This window comes from the organism of the source record quoted next, unplaced genomic scaffold, assembly GCF_019419815.1.
Source record: "Pyrus x bretschneideri cultivar Hongxiangsu unplaced genomic scaffold, Pyrus_bretschneideri_v1 Contig19, whole genome shotgun sequence".
Lineage (NCBI taxonomy): Eukaryota > Viridiplantae > Streptophyta > Magnoliopsida > Rosales > Rosaceae > Pyrus > Pyrus x bretschneideri.
This window is the reverse complement of record NW_025999490.1, coordinates 85303-109934: the sequence shown is the minus strand read 5'-3', so window position 1 is coordinate 109934 and position 24632 is coordinate 85303. Positions and strand designations below refer to the sequence as shown.

Here is a 24632-nt window from a genome sequence, read left to right as displayed (position 1 = left end):
GGACGAGTGGTCCCCCTTCTATTGTGTTATTATTTTTATTTTTTTATAAATATTTTTATGCCCAAACGACGCCGTTCAATATCTATTATTTTTATTTTATAAAGGCAAAGGACACGGTCTTCTTCATATGATTGTTTATAACAAAACACAGGCGCTGCACAGAGATGCAGCCTGCAGCAACCATGACTTCACCTTGCAGGTTTTCAGACAACACCAGAGAGGCGGACCGTCGCTTCTCGGCTTGATTTCCTAAAAAGAGAGGGGCGACCGTCCCTCCCAGCCCTTTGTAGTTTCGCCAATCTGTGCAACCCTAAAAGTTGACAAAGAACGGTAAGTGATGACTCAAAAACAAAACAACAAAAGAAGAAAAGGGGGAAAAGAATTGGGATTGGACTTGGGGTATGATGGAGAGCAGAGATTCTTCGGATACATCCTTAGAGTCTAAAATACTCATTACATGACGTTGACACATAATAACTATATATGTAGACTCATAATGATATACCTTTAGTGACATAAAAGCCATAAATTAATAGGTCAAGAAACAAATTGTTTCAATCAATAGACAACGACGTAAGGGAGATTCAAGGCAACACGGAAGGAGTAGGATTCTCTCTCATCTTTTTTTCTCCTTCATTCCTTCACCTCCTATTTGAACGGTAAATCACGTCAACATCTTATATTAATTTTTTATAGAAAGAGAAAGACAAAATAAAGAATGTAAGAGAAAAGGATGGAAGGGGATGAAAAGAGAAGAGGATGGTTTCAATTAAATTATACACATCATATGCACACTTATTGATAATAATACTTTGAAAATAGGTGAAAAATGTTCCTGATAGTGTGAATTGCAGGTTCTTTTGATCTCTGAGTTATTTAATATAATCTTATATATCACTCTTTCTTGCTAGCAAGCCTTTATAATTTTATGAAAGCCACTCATGCAAACGAGTTACTTTCACCCTTATAAGCCTTGTGATCCAGTATTACTCAAGCTGAGTTTGGTTTATTAAGTAGACTAATTACTTCACTTTAGCCATACATTTCATATTCGACAAGACAAAGGGACTCTTCCCATTTCTGTAAAACAATAAAAAGTTGTCGTTGCTCTCAGTGTAATGATCTCTTGGGGGATATGGCCTGGTTTAATTTAGTATGTGTGCTCTTTAATTTTTTGCTTTTCCACGTGATTTCCTCCTAAAGAAAATTAGTTTATGAGGGAAAACGATTAATTAATTAAATTTTAAAAGAATAATTAAGGAAAGTAGGGTAGCAAGGGACAGGGGTGAAAAATGATGAAAGGAGACATATCCAATTATCATCTTCTTCGTTGACACCAAGAAATTATGATTGAAACCTTCAAGCAACAGTTGAGTGAAGAAAGGATGCATGTCAAATGCCGCCTATTCTGATTTATAAATTATAAGACGTCAATGGCATAAAAAAATGTACACATATAGAAATGTGGTGTGGCGTGGAAGGAAATGATGTAGTTCGCTTTAAATCATTAGGCCTTCCACAAATGAACATCAATTATATGTAATATATTCATGTCAAATAGTATGGTTCAATTTTGTTTCTATGTTCGCCAAAGGTGTAGTTCCATCATATCATCTGGGAGAGAGAATTAATCAATATTTAAATATAAAATTTAAAGGAAAAAAAGAAGAAGCAAAGAAGATCAAAATCAAACGTTTAATTAATCTCGGGGTAAAGTAAATCTTTAGACTTTTTTTTTCACTTTCTTAAACTTGCATCTTTTCACCATGCTTTCTGGGATTTAATCACCTCAATCATTCATTCAATAGTTTATGTATAGAAATTATGATATTATTGACATTGGTTAATTCTCTCTCTTATATTTTAACGTATTGTGGATGTGCGACACATTGTAGAGTGCTAATTAATAACAACTTTCTATAGAAAAAATATTCTGATAATATGCAAGGGACTTAAACTAAGTGATCAAAGAGCAATTACTCATAAGGTCCTATATTCCATTGCCTTAGATACATAATGTAAGATCTCACATCGTCCAGGAGAATAATCCTTATATGTATATTCTCATCCTTACCTAGCACGAGACATTTTGGGAGCTCACTGGCTTTGGTTTCCGTAGAAACTCCGAAGTTAAGCGAGAAGGGGGCTAGAGCAATCCCATGATGGGTGACCCACTGAGAAGTTGCTCGTGAGTTCCCAAAAACAAAATCGTGAGGGAATGGTAAGCCCAAAACGGACAATATCATGCTATGATGGTGGAGCGGACCTGGGAAATAATCCACCCCAGACCGGGATGTGACACATAATGTATCATATTTTGGATCACTTTACATCACAATTGATGTGTACTTGAAATATATTTAGAGAAGGGATTTACGCTGCACAACTTTTTTTTTTCCGCACACACAAATTTGTTTTTATTTTTTATCTTTAAGGAGACTTACAAAAACATGGGTGTGTAAAAAAAAAAAAAAAAGAGTGGGGCAATCATTTCCTTGTATTAATTAGAGATAAAATATGATCCTTACTAATAGCAATGTTACTCCACAAATCAAACAGTTCATTTTAAGGAGGACCATGCTTTGTAATTTCTTACTAAACTCTTACTCATCAAGTAAGATTCAAATTAACTATTATTAAAGAAAAGTGTAACAATCAAGTTAATTGAGAGCCATATGGTTGATGAGACAGTGAAGCTACCAAAACACTCAAAGAGAGACTCAGTGATCCTCTCTCTCTCTCTCTCTCTCTCTCTCTCTCTCTCTCTCTCTTTCTCTCTCTCTCTCTCTCACAATAAGATATGTTTACCTTTTTCTAAATCGGATGTTTAAGGAACATATTTAAGGTAAACAAGCCACATCCAGACATGACGATTATTGGTGTGTGCTAATTAATATTGAAAGAGCTGGAGGATCAACAGAAAAAGATGGGCCATCACTGTTGCAGCAAACAGAAAATTAAGAGAGGACTGTGGTCTCCAGAAGAAGATGAGAAGCTATTGAATCACATCAACACCTTTGGCCATGGTTCGTGGAGCTCTGTCCCAAAACTAGCTGGTACGTGTGTATTTCCGTAGCCATCAATTATTGTTATTGATATTCTCTCAGCAGAGATATGGACGCTTAGCTAAATTGACTAGAACAATGTGTTTTCTTCTACACATACCAGTTTGAAAACTCTTCCTTAATTATTTCAACGATGTCGTTTTGTGATCTTGTTACATTGTTAATTGCAGGTTTGGAGAGGTGTGGAAAAAGTTGCAGATTGAGGTGGATAAACTATTTGAGACCAGATCTCAAGAGGGGTCCATTTTCTGAGATAGAAGAGAGAACCATCGTAGATGTTCATAGGATTTTAGGCAACAAATGGGCTCAGATAGCCAAGCATTTACCAGGTAGAACAGACAACGAGGTCAAGAATTTTTGGAACTCATGCATCAAGAAGAAGCTCATTGCACAAGGTTTTGATCCCAACACCCACAACCTTCTCCCTTCTTCCAAAGCTAACCCTAGTAACATCAACAACAACAACAATAATATTCATGCATGCAATATGTTTTCTCCATCTTCTTTTTTCTCTGTAAATTCTTCACATGTCTCAGCAGATACTTCCATAGACATATTGGAAGCACCTTATCTCACATTACCTTCTACTTCATCTCCACATACAAATCATGTCGATATCTCGTTGCATGAAAGATCAACCATATCAACCTGTGAATTCCAAAACCCTAATATGGTTTGGAGTACTACTCTAGTCCAAGAGCAAATTAATCCAATTGTTTTAACAGAGTTCATGGGGATTAATAATGTCCCAACAATCTCCACCTCTCACTCATATCCAATATCAGAGCTTGAAAATATTGTAAATGAGAGCTTTCAACCCATAACTAAATCCACAAACCCAAAAGACATGCTATTGCAATCACAACAGGAGGAGGCTTGTGAAGTGGTGGAAAATGAGAATCCCAGTGTGTTGAATGGTGCACAGACAAACATAGATGCTTCATTTGGGAGCTCTAACTTTGATTTGGATTTTATGGAGTCTACAGAATTGCCTTGTGGAATGTATAATTACCAACCGAGTCCAATGGATCAACTTACATGGAATGGTTAGGCAATTTGGGACTTCTTTTTTTTTAGCAAATATGACTTTTCCTTTTTTGGTTTAGGGGGCTTTAATATTTTGTTTTGTTTTTGTAGTTATCTTTTGACTCTACTATGTGAATAATTTTTTGTATATTGATATATTTACACTAAGGATGAGTGAATAAATAGTTTTGAACTCGCGATCTACAAAATTTGAATTTAAGATTTTTCACTTATAAGGACAGAGAAATACACTAAACCGTAATACTAATTAACTCTATGGTGCAAATATTAATTGTTGACTTAAGAGTACTTTCTTTTTTAAAATTTCGTTGCTAAAATCATCATGCAGTTACCCACCGAAACGCCATTTTTTTGTTGACAAACAAATATGAACAACGCACCACCAATACGACTGCATTCCTCTCGAGCTTAGACCATGTATCTAGACCTTTATTTCCTTTTTTGTTTTCCGATCGGTTCATGAGTGGGAGATGAGAATTCGAGCTTAAAACTTATTTTGAAAGATAAATACTACTAAATTAAAAGTTAGTTAATTAGAAGTTGATTTAAGTGATGAAGGCCTAGTGTTTGGAGGAAGTTACGACCTGATCAAGTTGTTCCCATGGAATCATTACCCTAGAGCGTGCAACCCATGGCTGCCCATCGAGTGGCTCGCGTGTGCTGCAGTTTCTCTCTCACCCACTTTGTATTGGGTTCGAAATCCAACCGGGTGTGGTGCTTTTCTTCTTTGCCTTGGTTTTGTCCCACTAGGTTTCTCCAAAGAGAAATGCTAAGGAGATTCCCTCATAAGTGAGACTCTTCATGGACTTTCCGTTACTTCATTTTTTTAGTATAATTTCCATACCATCATTATAAAACATTGTGCCAAAAAGATGAGGTGATGGAAAGTCTCATTAATATTTTTCTACTCCAAAATAAAGTCTTTGATGTCTAAGTCTCTTATTTATTTTTTTCAGAAACAAAAATTAAAGATTTCCACATCCTGAGGATCGGCTGGTCTTCGTCTTTTGGATACTTGACAATGTTTCATTGCTCCAAACATCTTTTCGTGTATGAATACCTAGTATGCTATGGAGTATCCTATAAACATAAGATACCATATACATTGAAAGTCTGACACAATAAAATTTTCACTTTCCCAAAAGTTGGGTTATGATCATTTAATCTCTCCCCTCATTTTCTCATACTAATCTTTACCCACCTCCATCTTTTGAAATTTTGTTAAAGATTGATGATTGACTAACACTATTTGACTAATCCATGTTTGTGATAACCATGATAATATCAGTTGATAATGAAAAATTGGTCGTTTCCGTTTTTCACCTTCACTTTGTTATGAATTGATGAAATTGACATAAAAAAAAAAATTGAATCCTGCAACTCACATGATCAAACTTGAAAAAATTATGAACAAATATTAATTGGAAGTGAATAGTCCAAGTGATAATTTAAAGATGCACAAACCCATCTTTACGCATGCTCACTTTTTTTTTTTCGTCAAATGCATGCTCACTTTTCTCATAGATAATTAGGTTTATTTTTAACTACACTTTTTGAACTCGATTTCAATCCCACTTTACTCCTTGAAATTTAAAAGTCGCCATTTTGCTTTCTGAAACTCAATTTTGATCCCACTTTGCCTCCTTAAACTCAAAAGCCGTCACTTTACTTCCTGGAACTCAATATCCCATCCACTTTAGCTTGTTTCTATGTATTCCGTTAAGTTTACTTAGATGGCATAATTAGGGCCAACTTATGACTGACGTGACATAAGTTTGTCATATTACCAATTCAAGGAGTAAAATGGTGACTTTTGAATTTCAAGTACCAAAATGGATCGAAATCAAATTTTAGGAAGCGTAGTTAAAAATAAGGAAAACTAATGAAAATGGTTTCAAAACTTTGAGTTTTAACAAAAAAACTATGTTATAACTTTTTTTAATGATAAAGACAAGAAAAATAAAAAAAAATAAAAAAAACAAAAAAAACCTAACTAAAGGCGTGTGCAAAGAGCACCCAACCAATCCTAGGGGGTAGGCAAACAAGTCCTGGACTCGCGGATCGGGGTGGGTCCAAATTTTTAAAATTCAACACAAGGCGAGGTGGGCCAGGTCCAAGTTAATAGCAGGGCGGCGCAGGTCCAAATCCTGGAAGAAACGGGCCCCCAGCATGAACCGATGTCCACCCCAAATGATCTTCGAAGAAATCATCAAAAGCTCCACCACCATCTTCTCCATCTTTGCCTTTATCTGCTTTCGGGAGCTCTACATCCTACTCCAAAGGATCCACACTTTCATCGAAGACTCTTCAAACGGAAGCCGAATATGGCTCTTCTTCCAGATATAATCCCTCGCCAACAGTTTCCCTAAGCTCACCCTCGACTTCTCCACCTTGCTTGACAGCCTTCCCGTCAAGGAGCTTCGATTAAACGACTATGTTGAGGAGGCCATCTCTCTCCTCTGCACCCAGTGCTCCCGCAGCACCACAAAATTACTCGTTAATCTGAGAGACGATGCCATCTGCCGTGAGGTTTGCTTCATGCTTGACAGCCTCAGGAGTGAAATCGTCCCCGACCATTTCAAGCTCTTTAAAGTCTTCGCGCAATTAGGGATTTGAAATGGTTCAGATTGCAGATAGGAGTTAGAAAGCCTCCAGGACAAGTTCTAAAACCAGACGGAGGACGAATTTGAGTGGGAGAATGAGTGAGGAGTTGGTGTTATCGACGCTGTTGATTTCATCATCGAAGACCAACCCCTCTTTTCCAGGTCCCATGGTTGCCAAGCTTTTCAAGGTCCTATAGTGTCCTCGATGCCATTGACTTCGTTGCTATCGTCGTCGGAGGATTTCGATCTCGTCACAAATTTGGTGACACGTGGCAGTAGATCACTCCATCCCAGTAGATTATGCACTTGCCCACTGCTTCGATCTGAACGAACTAGTTAGGAGAGCTAAAGAAGAAGAGGAGAAAAAAAAAAAAACCCTTGGACACGACCTGATTCAAACGGGCTGGGTAAGGTCTGATTCCTGTATTACAATTTGTTGTACCTGCCCTGATCCGACCCATTTCTTTTAAACCCGGGTTCAGTTCTGTCCCTTCAAATTGGGCCTGGCGCAGCCCGTGCCCAGCCCTAACCAATCATTCAGTTGCATAACCCTTTGACATAATCTAAGTATATTTTTTTCCTCTAAAATTAAAATTTCAAATTGAAGTGGGTTCCGTTCGATTCAGAACCACATTTAGGGTGGTATGGTTAAGATGAAGTCAGTCAGGTGTGGGCATTGATGTTGATCTCTATCATGTTTTTATTTTTATTTTTATCTTTTAGCCATGCATAACTTTAATGGCATAGACGTTGATCTCTATCATGTTTTTTTTTAAATCTTTTTATTGCATTTTGGTGAAAAAACTTGAAAATCTGGGACGAACATCTACCGTTAAGTTTCATAAAAAGTGTTGTACCGTTAAGTTTCTTAAACAGTATTGTATCGTTAAGTTTCATAAACAGTGCAGTAAGTTTCATAAACAATGTTGTACTGTTAAGTTTCATAAACAATGTAGTACCATTAAATTTCATAAATAGTATAGTAAATTTAACAAATAGTGTAGTAAGTTTCAGAAACAGTGTAGTACCATTAAGTTTCATAAACAATTGTTTACCCTAAAAACTATCAAACCTATGTGGCGCGCAGGCCGAGTAATTAATAAGCTAACTACATCTTTCAATTGTATGCGGGGCGTGCCAACTTGTCGGCCGAGCTTGGCTAAGGAGTAAAATGTATTGATGTTGCATTAAGCACGCTGCTGATTTCTTGATCTTGTGATTGGGGCCAAGGAAGGAACACGCCTTGCCCTTCGGGTTCTAGAGCCTGAAGACAAGACTGCTAGTTCTACGAAGTTCAATATCAAATTCGGCTTTCAATGTGCCGAATGTAATAACCTGTAACACCTCACTTCGTCGAGATGGTTAATGAGATGACCTTTGCCAATAAGGATTTGAAAATCTTTCTCAACTGAGACTTGGATAGATAACCAGTCGACCTCGACGCAGTGCTGTTTATCCAAAGTGAAGGTGCTCCAAGAACGGCTAATTCTACGGCAACAGTGCTGTTTATCCAAACTGAAGATGTCACCGGTTGCCTTCACAGTGTTGTTTATCTAAACTGAAGGTGTGTTGGCGGAAAAAGAAAAATAAAAAATGTCAAGATGTTTGAGAGATTTGAACAGGGCAATTTGTGTGTTGAATTGGGGAGGAGCTTCAATGTTGCCTGCGACTCTGTATTTATAATGGCTGTCTTTTGCTTGGCACAGCCTGATACTTTGTAGAGTCCAACTACAACTCTAGCTCTGTGAAACTAAAATTGATCTGTGTGAAATGCCAAAGCATATTCAACAAAATAAAGCATATCTAAGCTTTATCACATCACGTCAGAAGCCTAACTCACCTAGGCTTCTTATCAAAACTCCAACAATAGCTTTAAACCCATCTAACAACATCCATCATCATGCAAAAAGGCCTAGTCTACCTAGGCTTGTCTCATCATCATCCAAAGCCATCATCTTTATTGTCGCATGCGTCCTAACCCTATCTAAATGAATTTCAATTTCATTTCTAGCTTCCAAGTCCCGTCAGACATCCCAAATCAATTTGAACTGTACTGCTTGTTTGGGATATAATTCGCATTCTATTTATCTGGTTGAAAAGATGCTAAGATAATTCATATTAAAAGATAATTATTATGATAAAAACCATAAAATTATCCTTTAACAATAACAAAAATTATCTTCACTTTTTCATCCGACGATTGAGAACTATGCTCCCTCAACAACCTTGATTACACGGGTCGATGATGTAAATTTGGGTCCAAACAATAGTGTAGTAAGTTTCATAAACAGTTTGTGTGAGGGGCGGGCGGGTTCGTGCGTCAGTTTTTTTTTAAATATTAAAATTATGTTTTTTTCTTTAAAATTTAAGTTTCATTTTTATCCTTTTTATTAAGATTTAAGTTTTTTTTCATTAAATAAATGTATATCATGATTTTTATTAAAATAAACTTAATCCAAATTTTTTACATGAAAGTTCTCATTAAAAATAAGCCTAGAAAATTACTCATATTATGGCATTTGGATGACTCGACCCAAGTTGGATTTGGGTGGACTAAAACAAACCCTTGGTCCAGGGCCCAGCCCAATTTAATAGAATACCCTAAGGTTTGAAGGCAAATGGAGGTCCCAATCTCCCAACATTTGCCTCCGCCACGGCGCCACCTCAGCAGCCTGGTCACCAACTGGCAGGTTATGGTCGGCACTCGTGACCGTATTGCATGAAGCCCTCCACCGTTTCGACACTTACACTACCTTCGCTCCTTTTCTGCGCTAAACAACACAAAACACACAGCACCTTCAACGTTTCTCTCTGTTGCTGTTTCTCTGCAAAACCATGGCAGGAGGTACCATATAACATCATCCCTTCAACTTTTTCAGCTTTAATTTTTGTGGGCTTTTCTCAAAATACTGATCAGAATATGAATTCGGCTTCTTCAGATCTTCCTGGGTTTTACTATGATCCGGAGAAGAACAGGTACTTCCCCATCAAGGGCCCAATCCCAGGATCTCGTCGTATGACTGCTCCTGCTTCTTCTTCTGCTTCTTCCAGCGCTCAGACGCCGGCCAAGGTACGCTGGTTGTTCTTTTGAACCCAAATTTTGTGCTTTTCCAGGTTTGCGTGTTTTCTAGGAGTTTTGCCTGTTTTAAGGTTTGTAACTTTGTTGTTTTTACTGTTTTTAAGCTTGACATTGGTCAGGATGTTTCTATGTTTGGTGAGTTTTTTACTTGAATATGTTATTTGTTGCTACTTATGTTTTGGTTGGGGGTGGATTGAGAGTTCAATGTTGTGTTCCAATTGCTTTGTTTAGTCACTTTTTTTTATTTATTGAGAATTTTTCATGTCATACTCGGAGACCATAAAGTATCAAAGAGCGACCGCTTTTGCTACCTAAGATTTATCGTGCAAAAGAACGGAGAATTAGATGGAGACCTCAACCATAGAATACAAGCTTGATGGATGAAGTGGAAGAGTGCATCCGGCGTGTTGTGTGACCGCTGTATGCCACTGAAGCTCAAGGGAAATTTTTATAGGACGGCAATAAGGCCAGCAATGTTGTATGGCACAGAATGTTGGGCGGTGAAGCATCAACACATACATAAAATGGGTGTAACGGAGATGAGGATGCTTTGTTGGATGTGTGGGCACACGAAAAAGGATAAAATTAGGAATGAGGATATCCGAGATAAAGTAGGAGTAGCCGAAATTAAAGGAAATATGAGAGAAAATCGGTTACGATGGTTTGGACATGTGCAAAGAAGGCCTACTGACGCTCCGGTTAGAAGATGCGACTACGGGACAGAGGTCCAGGGCTGAAGGGGTAGAGGAAGACTTAGGAAAACTTTGGAAGAGACTCTAAGAAAAGACTTAGAGTACTTGGATCTAACGGAGAACATGACACACAACCGAGCGCAATAGCGTTCTAGGATTCATATAGCCGACCCCACTTAGTGGGAAAAGGCTTTGGTGTTGTTGTTGTTGTTGTTGTTGTATACGAGGTTCTTTACAAATCACTAGAATCAAGCTAGTTTTGAAAGAAAAAAAAAAATGGCATGCCGAGAATTTCCGTGTATTCACATATTAAAGTTAGGGAATTGTTATTAGCACTCCAAAATAGTCATACACGCTCGCCACTCACTTATTGTTTGTTTAATTGGGACGAGTGCATGATGACTATGTTGGAGTGTCAATTGCTGTTCTCATAATAGGACTTTGACAAATATAGTGGTTAGGGGAGTAAAATCTGTTGTTGGTTAATGAGTGTGATAGCGGCAAGGTCATGTTCTTGTAGTGATTATTTTCTATTGCTTTGGTTAGCATATTAATGACCTTGATCATAGATTTGTGTTCACCGTTGTAAGATTGCAAATAAACTAGTGAATTTCTAGGCAGACATCCCTTATATTGTATGTAGTTTTGCATTGCATTACCTATTAAACACATGGATTTATAGTTGTTTCTTCTTCTCTGAGACTACCATAGCTTCTTTTTCTCTGTTTTGTTATGCTGTAGGTTCGGTGATTTACGTAATTGTCAAAATACTTAACTTTGGTTCTGATTCATCTTGTTGTAGGTGACCAACTCATGTAGGCGAACCAGTGTAAGAACTTCTAAGATGCTTCAGGCTAGGGAGTTATGCGGTAATCTCATTCCTTTCAATAAAGGGAGGTGTAACTTCAATGAGGAATTCCAAAAGGCACAAGCATGCCATCCTGTGGTATGTTGAATTAATATAAGCCTTCGGTTTAAGATTTTAAAGTTAAGGTTACCAGTTATGTTCAAAAAATTATGATTTCCACCAACTTGTTTCCAGTTTTTACTTTCAGCTTGATTAGCACCCTAATTTATGCTGAAAGATTCTTTTGTTCTATTTTTATTAAGGAGATGGATATCCTTTTTCCCTCTTAATAGAGATGTTGTTGGCCCATCAGACGTAATAGTATATATTTGTTTTAAAATTTTATTGTAAGCCTCTGTGAGTCTCTATTTGGCATACAGGGCCAAGTTTAGAATCCAGCAACATATAGGCTACAGCAGGAAACTAGCAATAAATGTACAGCATGAAATTTGTAATTTGTTTTATTTATGTGTTCTACGAATTTGCAGGTTTGGAAGTATCAGGAAACCAAAGAGTTAACTGATGGCGCTTTGGAGCGGATTCGCATGGATGTACAGACAGAAGGGGGTCAAACTGATACGGACTTTGTATTAGCAGGTGGCATGAATGGCTCTATAAGGTAGAAAAAAGTTTCAGCCTGCTGTTATTTTTCATGCATTTTTTTCGTCTTTTAAGATTGTTTAATATGTTCAAATTTTGTGATAAATTGATAATAGTTGGTAGCATGAAAAAGCGATTGATTATGGTGTTCCAAGAATTTGAAAATGGATCTGTCAGAATATTAGGAGAATTTATGCAGTATTTAGTTTGTTTGTGCCATGGCTACTGAATAATGTGGTTTCTTTAATACATGTGTCCTGTTACCTGTGGGTCCAAGCCAAAAAGACTTGTTCATATATGAATCTAACTCATATTACCTTCCTACTGAAGAATAAAAGGACAAGATTTTGTTTCATTTTGGAGAGTCACGGAACAACCGAACAATGTAGTAGAAACCACTCCATCTCTTGGATAGGACCGTCTACTTATTTCAAAGCAGCCTACAACGTATTGTTCTAGATATGTCCATTTATCATGTTATAAACGCAAAATGTTGAATGGGGTCTTCATTGAAGCAGATTTTTCGAAAACATTTTGTTTGAGGTACTGAAGAATTAGTGTGTGTGTGTGTGTCTAAAGGTATATGGTATGTAAATACGTCTGGCTATAACTATTTATGCTGGTTGAGAGCATTGAACGTGTTTTGGTTGATGTTTGAGATTCATGTATCTAGATTGACCAGAACAGATCAAATGATGGAAAGGTTTAAGAAATTAGCTTCGATTGGAATTTGGATTTGGAAGTCTTACTTAAGGCATCCTAATATCCCCAACTCATGGCTGATGTCGGAATTAGAAGTTTGACCGTCTCCTTTCCTTTAAGCCATCACATGTTCACTATTTGTAATGTAGAAAACAACCTTTTACCTGCTCATAATCCATATTATCCTGTAGCTCAGAAGGTTAGCGGCCTTTTCCTTCACCAATAAGGACCTGTTTACATAAGTTCATCACCATGGTCCTTCAGGCCTCACATGAGAAATGAGCTGCCTTGGCTGGTTCTAATATTATTTCTGATGACTCAATACCTTAAAAAGCTGCAAAGCAAAGCTGGTAGCATTCCAGAAATTGGCTCCTTCTTCAGATAAGTTTTTGCAAGTGGTATGTCGACGTGGTGTTATGAATCCACCCAAATCATAACATGTAGAATCCCTTATGTTAAACCCTAAAGCCAACATGTTCTATAATTCAAGTGGATGCGTAACACTACATCGGCATGCCAAGGGTGTTACCATCACACAAGTAATATTTCTCTTCACCTTTCTATCCATTAGCTTACTCCTGGGTGGGCAGTGTTACTATTAACATATGCTAATATAATACCACAAATAGTATTAGCATTGAATAATACTCTTATGTACGCTTTTTTATTTTCATTATAAAATTGGGGACCTTGGTTTCTGCAACTAAGTTTTAACAATTTTCATTGTGAGATCAGGCCCTGCTGAGCATTTTTTCCTCTCTAGATATATGGCTCCTTGCTTGCAGTACTCCTATTGAATTTGTGGCACCTGTGAGATCGATCAATGACAATCTTTTTAGTATATATGTGGAATTCCTACTTCAAAATGTTTTAAATATTCATTTCTAGTTTTTGTTTTTGTAATAAAATAGTTTCTTGTTTCGTTTCTGTCGTAATCTGCTTGTTCAAGTGTTGGTGTTTATTCGTATTACACGTATGCCTTTTGGAAATTCTTGTCCTCTATGTGGTTCTTCACATATCTTTTTTGTATTTGCTCAAATAATTTATTAGTAACTTTCTTTGAAACATGATGCTCTTGCAGTATTTTTGAAGTTGGAAAAGTTGGGCAGGGTCTTAATTACGGGATGAAATGCAAGGCAGAATGTGTTTGGCCTCTCTCTAGCAAAAGTCAACTGGAGTACAGTGAGGTGCCTGGGCAAATATGGAAACCAGCTCACACTACACCACAAATGCCATCAAACATATCTTCTATAAAAATGTTTGGAAAACAGTCTCCTGGCACAGAAGATGATAGTTCTTGCATCCAGCATATGTTGTATCCTTGCAGACTTAGTTTTTTGTAATGGTTAATATAGAATACCAGTTTGATGTTTGTACTCTTACAAGTGTATTTATTGGACTTAAAACTATTAAGAATAATTTCTAGCCTTTCTTACCTTCAATTTTATCTAAAACAATGTTTGGTGTGTCTTGTTGAAGAAAAAACGAATGTTTACTTCTGCAAACCTTAACACAAGAGAACAGGATATCAACGTTGGGAGCTGAGAACTCTGGTGGATCTCTTGTGGTTATTAACCTCCATGAACTACTAAACTTTGATCCAAATAGGACTGTCTTAAGTCAAAATATTTATGAGATTGCAACTTTCAACTGCACTGTTTGGACTACAGATTGTGAATCTGATGGGAGTCATGCAGTGATTGGTAAGTACTATTCCTGTTTATCGTATTATATCGTAAACAGTGCTAGTCATGAAGGTGGTTTTAATGTTCTCTTATCAACGGACTCCATGATTGGAGACCTGGTCTCCAAATACAAGGACCCTGTTTCTCGAGAAATTTCATGTGCAGACACACACACACACACACACACAGTTCTTTCTTGCCTTGGTGTTGCTCTTGCGGGTAGTATGCAGAGTACGCTTGAAGGTAACAGTTTTTAGAAGAAACTTTGTTAAAGATTATTCCTTTTGTTTGTTACAGGAACCAACCTGGGAGCTGCTCTGGTGGATTTGGAAACTGGGAACGCATCGTGGCTGTTACACAGTAAAAGTGATGTTTTGGCACAACAACTTGTTCACTCGGTAATCTATTGCATAACTTGAGACTTTTGGGAAATCTTTTAAAGTTGCCTGAGTTTATATGCATTTGGAATAAAGGGTTTAACCAGTTACGCTATGGGTAATGAGTGAATTAATATTCCATACTTAGTAGATGTTCAACTCTTAGTAATTACTTTAGGCATTATAATTTTCAGGTTGTACTTTGTTAAGTTATTATTCTTATTTGATACTCCAAAAGCATCCATATATTCTGTACCACCTCCGCTATATTTACTGCTATTAGATGATATCTACATATTTGGAGAATGTCTTATTGGAGGTCAGCAGTATGCGCTCAAGCAGTAGTGAGGTACACATGCATCCATAAGCTAGTTATAGTAGAAATCTTAGCCAGTGATCAACCAATCAGATGCTACTCTCTTGTCTAGTTTGCAGGATACTCTTAGCAATTTTACGGTAGTGTCTACGTTATTGAAGGTCGAACTTTGTCTTTCTAGGCATGTCGTTGTCACTGATCTCTATACTGCTCAGAATAGTATTCTCCATTCTGGGCCCGCTGTGCAATTATTTATGGTTGATACAAAGCCTAATGCACATTCTAAAGCATCATGAGGCTTGCTGATTCGTATGGAATAGCTTAACTTTTGTGTAGTAACTTTTTGTATAATTTCTGGACCTCATTTTTGTACATCTCTTGCAGGGAAATGCTGTTTTATGTGGACTCAGAAATGGAGCAATTGTAACAGTTGATGTTCGTCAGAAACAGGGGTGGTTTCCTGTAAGACCTGTTAGACATAGAATACGTCACTCACCTTTGGATAACACGCGTGGAATAACTAGTATACAACGGTCTAAGGTATAAAGTTCATTGCTGATATAACAGACTGTAGCTTTATTCTGGTGACAGAATTTTTATTTTCTGTTTTTACAAATCAAGTAATCTTCATAAATCATATCTCATATCTGTAAAGTATTGATGTTTTCTAACTCAGAGATTTTATCAATTATTTTGTTTAATATGGTAGCTAATTCTTCTTCTCCATGTGGAATTGGTTTAATGAAACTATTTTGATTTACTGTGGGGTGGTTCTGTTCCATCAAGTAGCTTAAATTATTTTTGTTTCCTGTCTTTTTGGTGAATATGAAGTAGCTTACTTCTTCTTCTTCTTCTTTTTTTTTTTTTTTTTTTTTTTTTTTTTTTTTAAATTTTATTACAATCAAGTAGCTTACTTTTCTACTCTACGTAAGAATTAAAGTGCGGATAATGATCTGAGTATCTTTTGGTGCAGCCTTCTGGAACTGGAAATATACATCCTTCTCATACCACTAAAATGCCTTCATCTATTGCAAGGTTGGTAGGCTTTATTATCTTATAGGATCGGTTTATTTTCTTTAATGTTTTTCATATGTTCTGCTCACTCTGGTTTGATACTCCAGTTTGGTATCACTTCGGTTTGATGATCAGTATTTTTTGGCGAGCTCCATGGATGGAACGGTTAGTTTTTATTTCCAAGTTCAAACACAATAGATATTAATTTATTCAGCATCTTTTCTTATGCCTCGTGACACAGGTCTTTAGATATGTAACGCTTGAAAATCATCAATAAGAACATGAATGTTTTTTACTATCCTTGCTTGAGCTGAATTCATTGTCATCTACACATTCCCATGTTCCTCTCAACACGTCAGATATCTAGCAGTCACTAAAAATTTGCATTCCCTGACTAGAGGTCCAATTTTCTCAAAGAAAAAGAACTGGGTCAATGTCTAGGTAGTAAGTAACCTCAGCAAAAAGGCAAAAACATCCAGATGTGATTTTTTTTTTTTTCTAAGGTTGCTGCTGCAACGATTTTGGTCAATGTCATTCTGATTAGTTCTTGTCTTTTCAGGTGAAGCTTTACGACCAACGCCTAATCCAAAGAGGAGCTGTACAATCTTACGAGGGGCTTGTGAATTCCCATACTCGTTTGCAGCTTGGAGTTGACCCATCTGAGAGATTTGTTATGTCAGGTGAATATTATTATTGCTCACACCATTTATTTTGGCAACTTTTTTCTTATATATATTTCTTTTAGGCGGAGAGGACTGCAATTTACGACTCTGGAGTATTAAGTCTGGTAAACTGCTTTTCGAGGATAAATTCTGTAACACAATCCCCTCAACTGTGTGCTGGCGAAGAGCTGAAAGTACGTGCCCTCTACTTCTCTTGTGCTCTCAGTCTTCTTGCCATCCTCTCCATCTTATTGACCTTTAATTTTCTACTCGTCCGTAGGGTTTAAGGGAGATCGGGATGACAGGCCAAACTACGAATATCTTGATTCCAAAAGTTATGGTTTGGGGGCATGGATTGGATCACAGGAAGGACTATTTTACATGCACTGGCAAGTGTGAAAGGTGCAAAATTGCTCTCACGACAGTTTTATAAATGTTCAAAGCTTGGGATTTCTTTCTATAGTGATGCTCACCATGCCGAAGGCATTATGAGCTCTAACGCAGAGCAACGCGATGGTGAGGAGATAAAAGAAGGAGCGATTGGTGGTCTTGGCCTTCCGAGGAGTTTTGTTTTTATTTCCTTTGTAAAGCTAAAAGCAGGTAGATACTGAGTCTGAAATAGTACTCGTGTCGAGGCTTGTACCTCCGTTGGTTGAGAGTATTTACCCTTACACTTACGCCACATTGGGCCAGAGTTTGAATCCTGCCTTTTGGTCCTCCCTTAATACCAATTGTAACAAACAAAGAAAATACTTTGTAAAATCATAGTGGAATCTAGTGAAGTGACGATCTTAATTATCAGTATTTTTCTGACCATGAAGCAAGGAATTAAAGTGTGACTATTTTAAATATTTTTATTCAAATTGATTTTGCAGTGTGATATTGCATGTCGTGTTTATAGCTCTGCATAAGGAGAGATTCTGTCACAATCATTTGATAGTCTAAGTGGTGTCGTCAACTAATTTGTTCCGTGTTAAAAAAGTGCATGTTTCGTGTTAAAAATTGAACCCACTCATTTAATTTGGTGAAACGGTTGCGAGAGAGAAGACCGTGGTTACATTACACTTGGGCCACTTGCAATAAAGAGAGGTAAGAAAAGACTCTGATGACTTTGATCAAAGGAGACAAGCAATTCTTTTCATCTCTTTATTAGATGACTTGACTGCTGGTGTTTTCTTCGGTGGGTGACTTTTCTATCTTCGTGTTTTATACCCAAGATTTTCACATATGGCAGGGGTATATATAGGGCAAGGGTTGCTTGAGTCTTTGGCACAAAAGTTTCTTATTAAAGTGATAAAAACTCACTCAAAATCAAAAGTGATGACAGAATTATGCTTTGATTCCAAAGGGGAACCACCCTAATCTTTCTCCTCTTGACAATAACACCGTCTCAGAGAGAGAGAGAGAGAGAGAGAGAGAGCATAATTAGGAAACTTATGTGTCTTTGTTTTGACTTAAGCATGCTTTCTCAAAGGGGTTTTTTTTGGGATGATGGAATATACATTGCAGATATTTACTCACTTTCATCACTAATATATTTCTCATCCACATATAAAAGAGGTTAAATGACAAAAGAGACGAGAGATCATCTGCATTGCACATAGAAATAAAATTAAGCCCAATTATATGATGCATCCATTGCACAAATTTAGAACGATCAATTTTTTAGTAGTTTTCTATGAGCGAGCATGGAGATTCGAACTTAGAGTCTCGTTTAACATTTCGTACAAAGATTACATTAGACTGATAATTGAACGGTAATTTATGAGTAATTAGCATGAACTTGAGATATCATAGTAGTTCATCACTTAAAAATGTTAGACAAATAAGGAATATGGTTGGAGTCCTTGTGTAATTGTATATAATATTATTCACTAGCCGTCCTATAGCCGTCCTACCTACACACTAGCCGTCCTACAGCCGTCAAGTCGTCCTACAGTCGTCCTACCTTGTCCTACCTACACACTAGCCGTCCTACAGCCGTCAAGTCGTTCTACAGCCGTCCTACCTTGTCCTACCTACACACTAGGACGGCTACCTTGTCCTACCTACACACTTGTATCATGTATATATATCCTTGTAATCTTGTAGAGAAAGATAATGAGAAAAAAAGCATTCTCTTCCATTTTTTCACATTCACGTATCAATAACAAATATATTTTTTAGCCTACATACCTTTTTCTACAAAAAAGGAACATGGAAAAAGAAGTTTCATATATAACATGAACTACATGCATGGCCACATTTATGAAATTTGAACAATATACAGAGTTTGGTCAATATTTTCCATGATTATTGAAGATCATGCAAACTTATTGCCAAAGTTCCAAGTAGCTCTGCTCATAAGCAAACAAGAGCACGTAGAAGAAGATAAAAACAGTACTGCATGAGGCACGTGAGGATGAAAACCACCCTTTGATCATGGTTTTGGTTCAGCAGCTTCAGCTTTTAAAAGGAAGAGACTCCCAAAGACTGATAAAGGGCATCGATGTAGTTCCAATAAAGCATTAAGGGTTGTTTTGCAAAATTAAATTTAAAGAGAAACCCTACTTCTGTTCTTCGCCATTGCTTTGGATGCTAGGTCTGTGTAACTTTACACGCAAAACAATGGGGGTTTGGGGGACCTTTATTTTCCTTTTAATTATCCCTTTAATTATTGCATATATATGCAGTGAAGTCTAGTCTGTAAAAAAAAAAAGCCTCAAAGCCCCATCACAATTTGTGAATCATTATGTCCCTCCTCCTTGTTTATCCACAATTCAGGGGAACAAAATAGCTATTTGTAGCTAGCTCTAGCCAATAAAATGACACATAATTAACCCACTCACATAAACATTTTCAAAAGGCAAAACCCAATTACTTTTTCTTACTTTTTTTTCTCTTTTGACAACTGATACAATTAAAGCAAAAAAGCAATTCCCCATCAGATACCTTAATTAGAAACATGCTTGTTTTTTTTTTCAAAAAAAAAAAAAAAAAGGGGAAAAAAATTCAAATAACGAACATTTTGTCCTAGCTATATGTAGTTCATTTCATTTTCATTCAGTTGAGAGTGAATACCATATCGGGAAAATGAGAGATTTTACATGTGTTTATAAGCAATTGGACTACTTTCTATATTGCCAATTGATTTTATGGAGGTACCTTCCAATTAGTAACCGATGATTGTACCGTTTGATAAACAAAGTCCAGAAGCACATGCTAACTTCATCCTAGCTAGTATTATATGCATTAATCCATTGGAAGGGAGAAAGAGAAAAATTATTTGATTAATCATTTAGGTAATGTTAGAAAGGTTACATTTTCGAACAATAATAACCGATAATTTTTTTACTATGTAGATCCAAAAGAATGGAAAATGTGGGTGGCAAGAGGGAAGATGATTATGGAGAAAAAAGAAATAGCATAATGATGAATACCATGAAAACAATTACTACTTGAATATTATCATATATACATCCTAGTTATAATGGTAAAATGATTGCCTGAAAGTTCCAAATATCTAGCATATAATAAATTAAAAATAACATATGATTAAGTTGTAGTGACATTACAGCAGCGACATATAACTTAAATGGCAGAAAATACAAGCCACAAAGAAGGAGAAAATCACATACTATATATGTTCTTTGTTTTTTTTTTTTTTTTTTTTAATAAATTTCTTTCTTGATCATATATATCTACTCTGATCACTTTTGTTTTGCTAGCTTCCTCAATATTAATCCTCACCGATTTGAAATGGGATTCGGACCACTTGGAACTTCATGTGCACCGGCTCTGAACATATTTTCTTTCCATGGGAATGGCTGCCTCCCACGACGAACCCGAAACCCTAGTCCTCTCCTTCGTCCCGATTCGCCTGTAAACTCGTGATCAGCCTTTGAATCGATGATGCCATGTGAGGATCTTCTTGTAGCATATTCATCGATAACATTTTTCTTACTGATGACTCCAACTCCATGTGATCTCGAGGAAGTACCACTGACAGGTGGGATTGGGAAGCTATGCTTCTTTTTAGCCATGGTGATTTGAAATGTGATGAGAAGAAAGAAGAGGAGGGTTGTAAAAGTGGTGGTAGGTGATTTTGCATAATTACTAGCCATGCAAAACGATTTTTTTTCTTGTATTCAAATCATTCAGCAAGTTCTAGACTTGTAGTTGAAAATCATGCAGAGCAGCATCTAGGTTGGTGATGAAATGAAGGTTTGGCTTTGTAGACTAAGGCTGCTCATAGCTGAAGATGGAAAAGAAAAAGAAACGGTACAAGATTTGAAATGCTTTGTAGGGTTTGTATCTGTGAAAGCTTAAATATGAGAGAGATAGGTGTCTGAAAAATAAAAAGGGGAAAGCAAGGTGCTTGTGGACTACTTTTCCACGTCTTTGAAGATGATTCATTTCTTTAAAAATGAACAAAAATAAACAAGACAAAACATCAAATGTGATCTTTCTAGCTTCTGTATTACAGCATATATTCATTTCAATATATATATTTAGATCATTAAAAATTAAACGTATGGTTTAACTCATAGTTTATGATGTTTAAGATAATTTGAGAGTGACGTTATCCACACGCTCATTTTTATTTCTCACACATTCCTTCCAATTTCTAATCATCGAATCGAATGAATTGAAAAATATCAATAACAAAAATTAACAGGGTGTGTGGGAGGTAAAAAGTATGTGAATAGCACTACTCTATGTTAAATAAGAAATTGGATTAGATGTTAAGATGTTATCTAAAGATACTATATATTTAAGTTAATTTTTTCTCTATTGGCCTGATAAAGGGATAGTTTGCTTGGTTTGACCTTTTTGACACAGTGAGGGCGCGCCTGCAAACAACTTCACAGTTCCTTGGGAAGAGGACAAAATAGAGCCCACAGAGCATGAGTCGTAGATGCTTGCTTAACCCTAGAGGATAAAGAGGTGTCAAAGATTGTTTGTGGATGATTCAATTAAAATACAAGGCCCTTCTTTTCTTTTATTGCATTTTTTCAGGAACCATATAAAGTTTCGCATAACAGTGAACTACGACCACTACCCAGCCAAGAGGAGAAGGAAAAAAGGAAAATAGAAGAAAGGCTTTGTGAGGCTAAAGAGTTTCTTTCTCATGCGTAAACCCGTTGTTTGTCCATCAAATTAGGGTTTAGGTCGTACTGTAAGCTAGCTCAAATATATCAAATGAGATTGTTTTATTTTAATTTTTTTAATGCATGAGAAAATTTTACTTATAACCGGTTGTAAATAATTATCTACCTATATAACGATGTTTCTTAATATGAATGATCACATGAGTAGAGATATAAAAATATCAAAAATAGATATATGTCAACACTGATATTCTAATAATTGAGCAGGAGGGGAACAGCAGACAAATGGGAAATAATAGGAAATTGTAGAGAGAAGAAAGCTTGAACATGTGTGAACAAGTAAATTATGTATTAAACCAGCTGTTAGCTGTAATTAAGGTGGTACATAAAACAATAAAAAAAAACAATTTCAAATATTATCATATATATGGTTAAGCAAAACAAGGTAAGCATTTGAGACTGCTTCTCATTATAATTAAGGGTCTCAATGAGAATTGACAAAATTGCAATTGGTTCGGATTTCGCCTTCGTTTTGACCGGTGACGACTTGAACATTCCCTAGTTTGGCCATGGACACTCCAAACTGCTGGTGGAAGACTGACGGCTGGGAAGCAAAAGCACTGACAAGAGATTTAGTCCTTGGATCAGAATACAACATTTGATCTGTGGATAAAAGTCCCATCTTCTTCTGCAGATTTATGTAGTACGCAGCGTCAAATTTATGTGGAGTTACAGCATCAAGATCAGCATACTCTGATGCCCATCTACATTTTCTTTCCAAGTAGCTTAAGTACTGCGCATCAAGGGATGGATCAGGCTTGCCAGTTCCACTGAAGTTAAAGATCCTGTGTTGTACGGATTCACATGAAGACCTTCCTATGGTGTGTGCCCCTGCAGATGAAAACCATTTTTTTCAATAAAAGCAACCAGATTTTTGTTCTAGTTGTAGGCAAAATTAACATTTTTTTTTGTTGTCACGCAAATTTGAATGTTATGTTACAAGACTCTCAATTTGAATCCTTAGTTAGGTTTGGTTCATGTTTTAATGTGCTATTCAAAGTGACAAACATGACGATTAAACAAGTTTGTAATTAGGTTAGATTCATGTTTAATAATAGTGAGGTCTGGATTGACAACGTGACAACATAACATATAAATTGATATATTGAATGAAAGTATATTATGCGATTGAAATGCATGTGGACTACATGGTTCACCTGAGAGAGCAACCAAGTCAAGTACATTCAAGCCCTGTGATTGAAAAATCTCAAGTAAACTAGTCAAGTCTTCGTGACCCATGGGAACCTTCTCAGTTTCCTTAGCAATCGAAACTTTTCCATCTTTCCTCCCGTAGGGGACAGCCCAGTATGGACCTCCAACTTGAACAGTAGCATCTCTTGTAGCTGCAGTCAAAATGTCTGCACAAGAAACTGTTCTTGGGCACTTCTTCTCAACCTCTGCCTTGATATCATCTATCACTTCAAACCCTCTCAGTGTCTTGCTGGCCAAGCCTTCCCTCTCACTTCCTTCATGGTTTAATAAGATGGAGGCATCACATCCCTACATGCGTTTCAATTCATTATAATTGTGACTAAAAGAAATCAAATATCAAGCAATAAATAAATTTCTAATTGTTTAGAAGGATATTTGGAAGCCAAATCTTTTCTAAGTATTATTGGTCCATCAAACTTCGAACAACTAATGTTATTAATTTAGAGACACAAATTGACTACATTACTACCTCGTTCTTCAAATAAATATTATTAGTCACGTACGACATATACATACATAAAATGGTGGGGTGCTATTAAAGGTGGTGATTAACAATGTGGTTAGTTTTGTGTGTTGAAATTGCATTAGTCAATAATTATATGTAATATCAAGTTAAGCCATAATATTATTACCCTGATGGCACAGTCATGGAAGTGCAACCTCATGAGGCCAGCTGCTAGGCTGTAATCCTTCTTAAGCCATTGCTTCACCTTCCTACTGATAATACCTTCAAGGTCTGGACAACTCCTGTGATAGTAGGAATTGGAAAGAAACTCTCCAAAGGACAAGTCGTCTGATATTGTTGGAAGTGTTAGAGTTGTGGCTCCCTCCCAGGACTCATCTGTTTCTTCATCATGGCGATCGTGTTCCGGGTAAGACGAAGATGCATTTAAGTGAACAACAGCAAGAAGAACTAAAAGCAAGGAAACTATGAGATTCATGTTTCTTGCGCAGCAGTGATCAGACTATATTCCCAGTAATGAACAACTACGCTGCTCTGCCTTCAAATGAAAGGGTGTTGACAATCTTTATATATTGCATGATATTGGTGATTAGAGGATCTAATTGGAATATTAATTGCGTTAATTATCGTGGGAAGCACCCCTGCAAATGAAGATGACGTGCTAGCACGTATGTAGAGCTTGACAATGATTGCTTTAGTTATTTAGTTTGAAAAACATTGACTTTCACAAAATCTAATGCAATAATTAATATTTGTTCATTGTTCATTGTTCAAAGAAGCCTATCAGTGATGGTAAGGTTTGATCATGATGCATATGATTTTTATTGGATTTTGAGACAATTGTTAACGACAATTAGAATTTTGACACTTCTAGTTTCACTTTTACTACAAAACAGATATTGTATAATTTATAAAATAAAAAAAAGAATAGAAAGATTCGAACATGGATATAAAGGAAGGGAACATTATCTTAAGATTGAAAAATAAACATTTAGTGAATAAGATTTAATAGAAAAGCCTGCACAAATGGGTAGTAAATTGGGTTGCAGCTCAGCCTGAAAAGAAAGTCGGCCTGCACGTAGAGTAAGTTGGATCACAAAGCCCTAGCCCAATTATGG

General features: G+C 36.6%; 3 protein-coding genes across 3 annotated transcripts; 2 read left to right on the top strand and 1 right to left on the bottom strand.

The window, feature by feature from the left end:
* Positions 1–2733: 2733 nt before the first annotated feature.
* Positions 2734–4205, top strand: LOC103953263 (transcription factor MYB86-like). The gene is made up of 2 exons (XM_009364999.2): positions 2734–3056; positions 3236–4205. The coding sequence occupies exons 1-2, from the start codon at positions 2927–2929 to the stop codon at positions 4114–4116; spliced, it is 1011 nt and encodes a 336-aa protein (XP_009363274.1). The 5' UTR covers positions 2734–2926; the 3' UTR covers positions 4117–4205.
* Positions 4206–9348: 5143 nt separating this feature from the next.
* On the top strand, positions 9349–17493 carry LOC103953264. The gene is made up of 13 exons (XM_009365000.3): positions 9349–9560; positions 9655–9785; positions 11289–11432; positions 11822–11952; positions 13717–13950; positions 14160–14338; positions 14618–14718; positions 15398–15553; positions 15987–16048; positions 16135–16192; positions 16587–16707; positions 16773–16883; positions 16970–17493. Exons 1-13 carry the CDS (start codon positions 9551–9553, stop codon positions 17086–17088), a joined length of 1557 nt encoding a protein of 518 aa, XP_009363275.2. The 5' UTR covers positions 9349–9550; the 3' UTR covers positions 17089–17493.
* Positions 17494–22225: 4732 nt separating this feature from the next.
* Positions 22226–23992, bottom strand: LOC103953265 (peroxidase 7-like). Its single transcript, XM_009365002.3, has 3 exons — positions 23684–23992; positions 22997–23339; positions 22226–22670 (listed from the first exon to the last, which is right to left on the bottom strand). The coding sequence occupies exons 1-3, from the start codon at positions 23990–23992 to the stop codon at positions 22264–22266; spliced, it is 1059 nt and encodes a 352-aa protein (XP_009363277.2). The 3' UTR covers positions 22226–22263.
* Positions 23993–24632: the final 640 nt, after the last annotated feature.

What these genes read in the sequence shown, in the direction of transcription:
- LOC103953264 (XM_009365000.3), top strand. An exon ending in GCGCTCAGACGCCGGCCAAG is followed by an intron (nt 9,786 to 11,288) that starts GTACGCTGGTTG and finishes ATCTTGTTGTAG; the next exon opens with GTGACCAACTCATGTAGGCG. An exon ending in GTGCTGGCGAAGAGCTGAAA is followed by an intron (nt 16,884 to 16,969) that starts GTACGTGCCCTC and finishes ACTCGTCCGTAG; the next exon opens with GGTTTAAGGGAGATCGGGAT.
- LOC103953265 (XM_009365002.3), bottom strand. Translation starts at nt 23,992, where the DNA reads ATGAATCTCATAGTTTCCTTGCTTTTAGTTCTTCTTGCTGTTGTTCAC. An exon ending in TCCATGACTGTGCCATCAGG is followed by an intron (nt 23,340 to 23,683) that starts GTAATAATATTA and finishes AAACGCATGTAG; the next exon opens with GGATGTGATGCCTCCATCTT. An exon ending in TGACTTGGTTGCTCTCTCAG is followed by an intron (nt 22,671 to 22,996) that starts GTGAACCATGTA and finishes TTTCATCTGCAG; the next exon opens with GGGCACACACCATAGGAAGG.
- LOC103953263 (XM_009364999.2), top strand. Translation starts at nt 2,927, where the DNA reads ATGGGCCATCACTGTTGCAGCAAACAGAAAATTAAGAGAGGACTGTGG. An exon ending in CTCTGTCCCAAAACTAGCTG is followed by an intron (nt 3,057 to 3,235) that starts GTACGTGTGTAT and finishes TGTTAATTGCAG; the next exon opens with GTTTGGAGAGGTGTGGAAAA.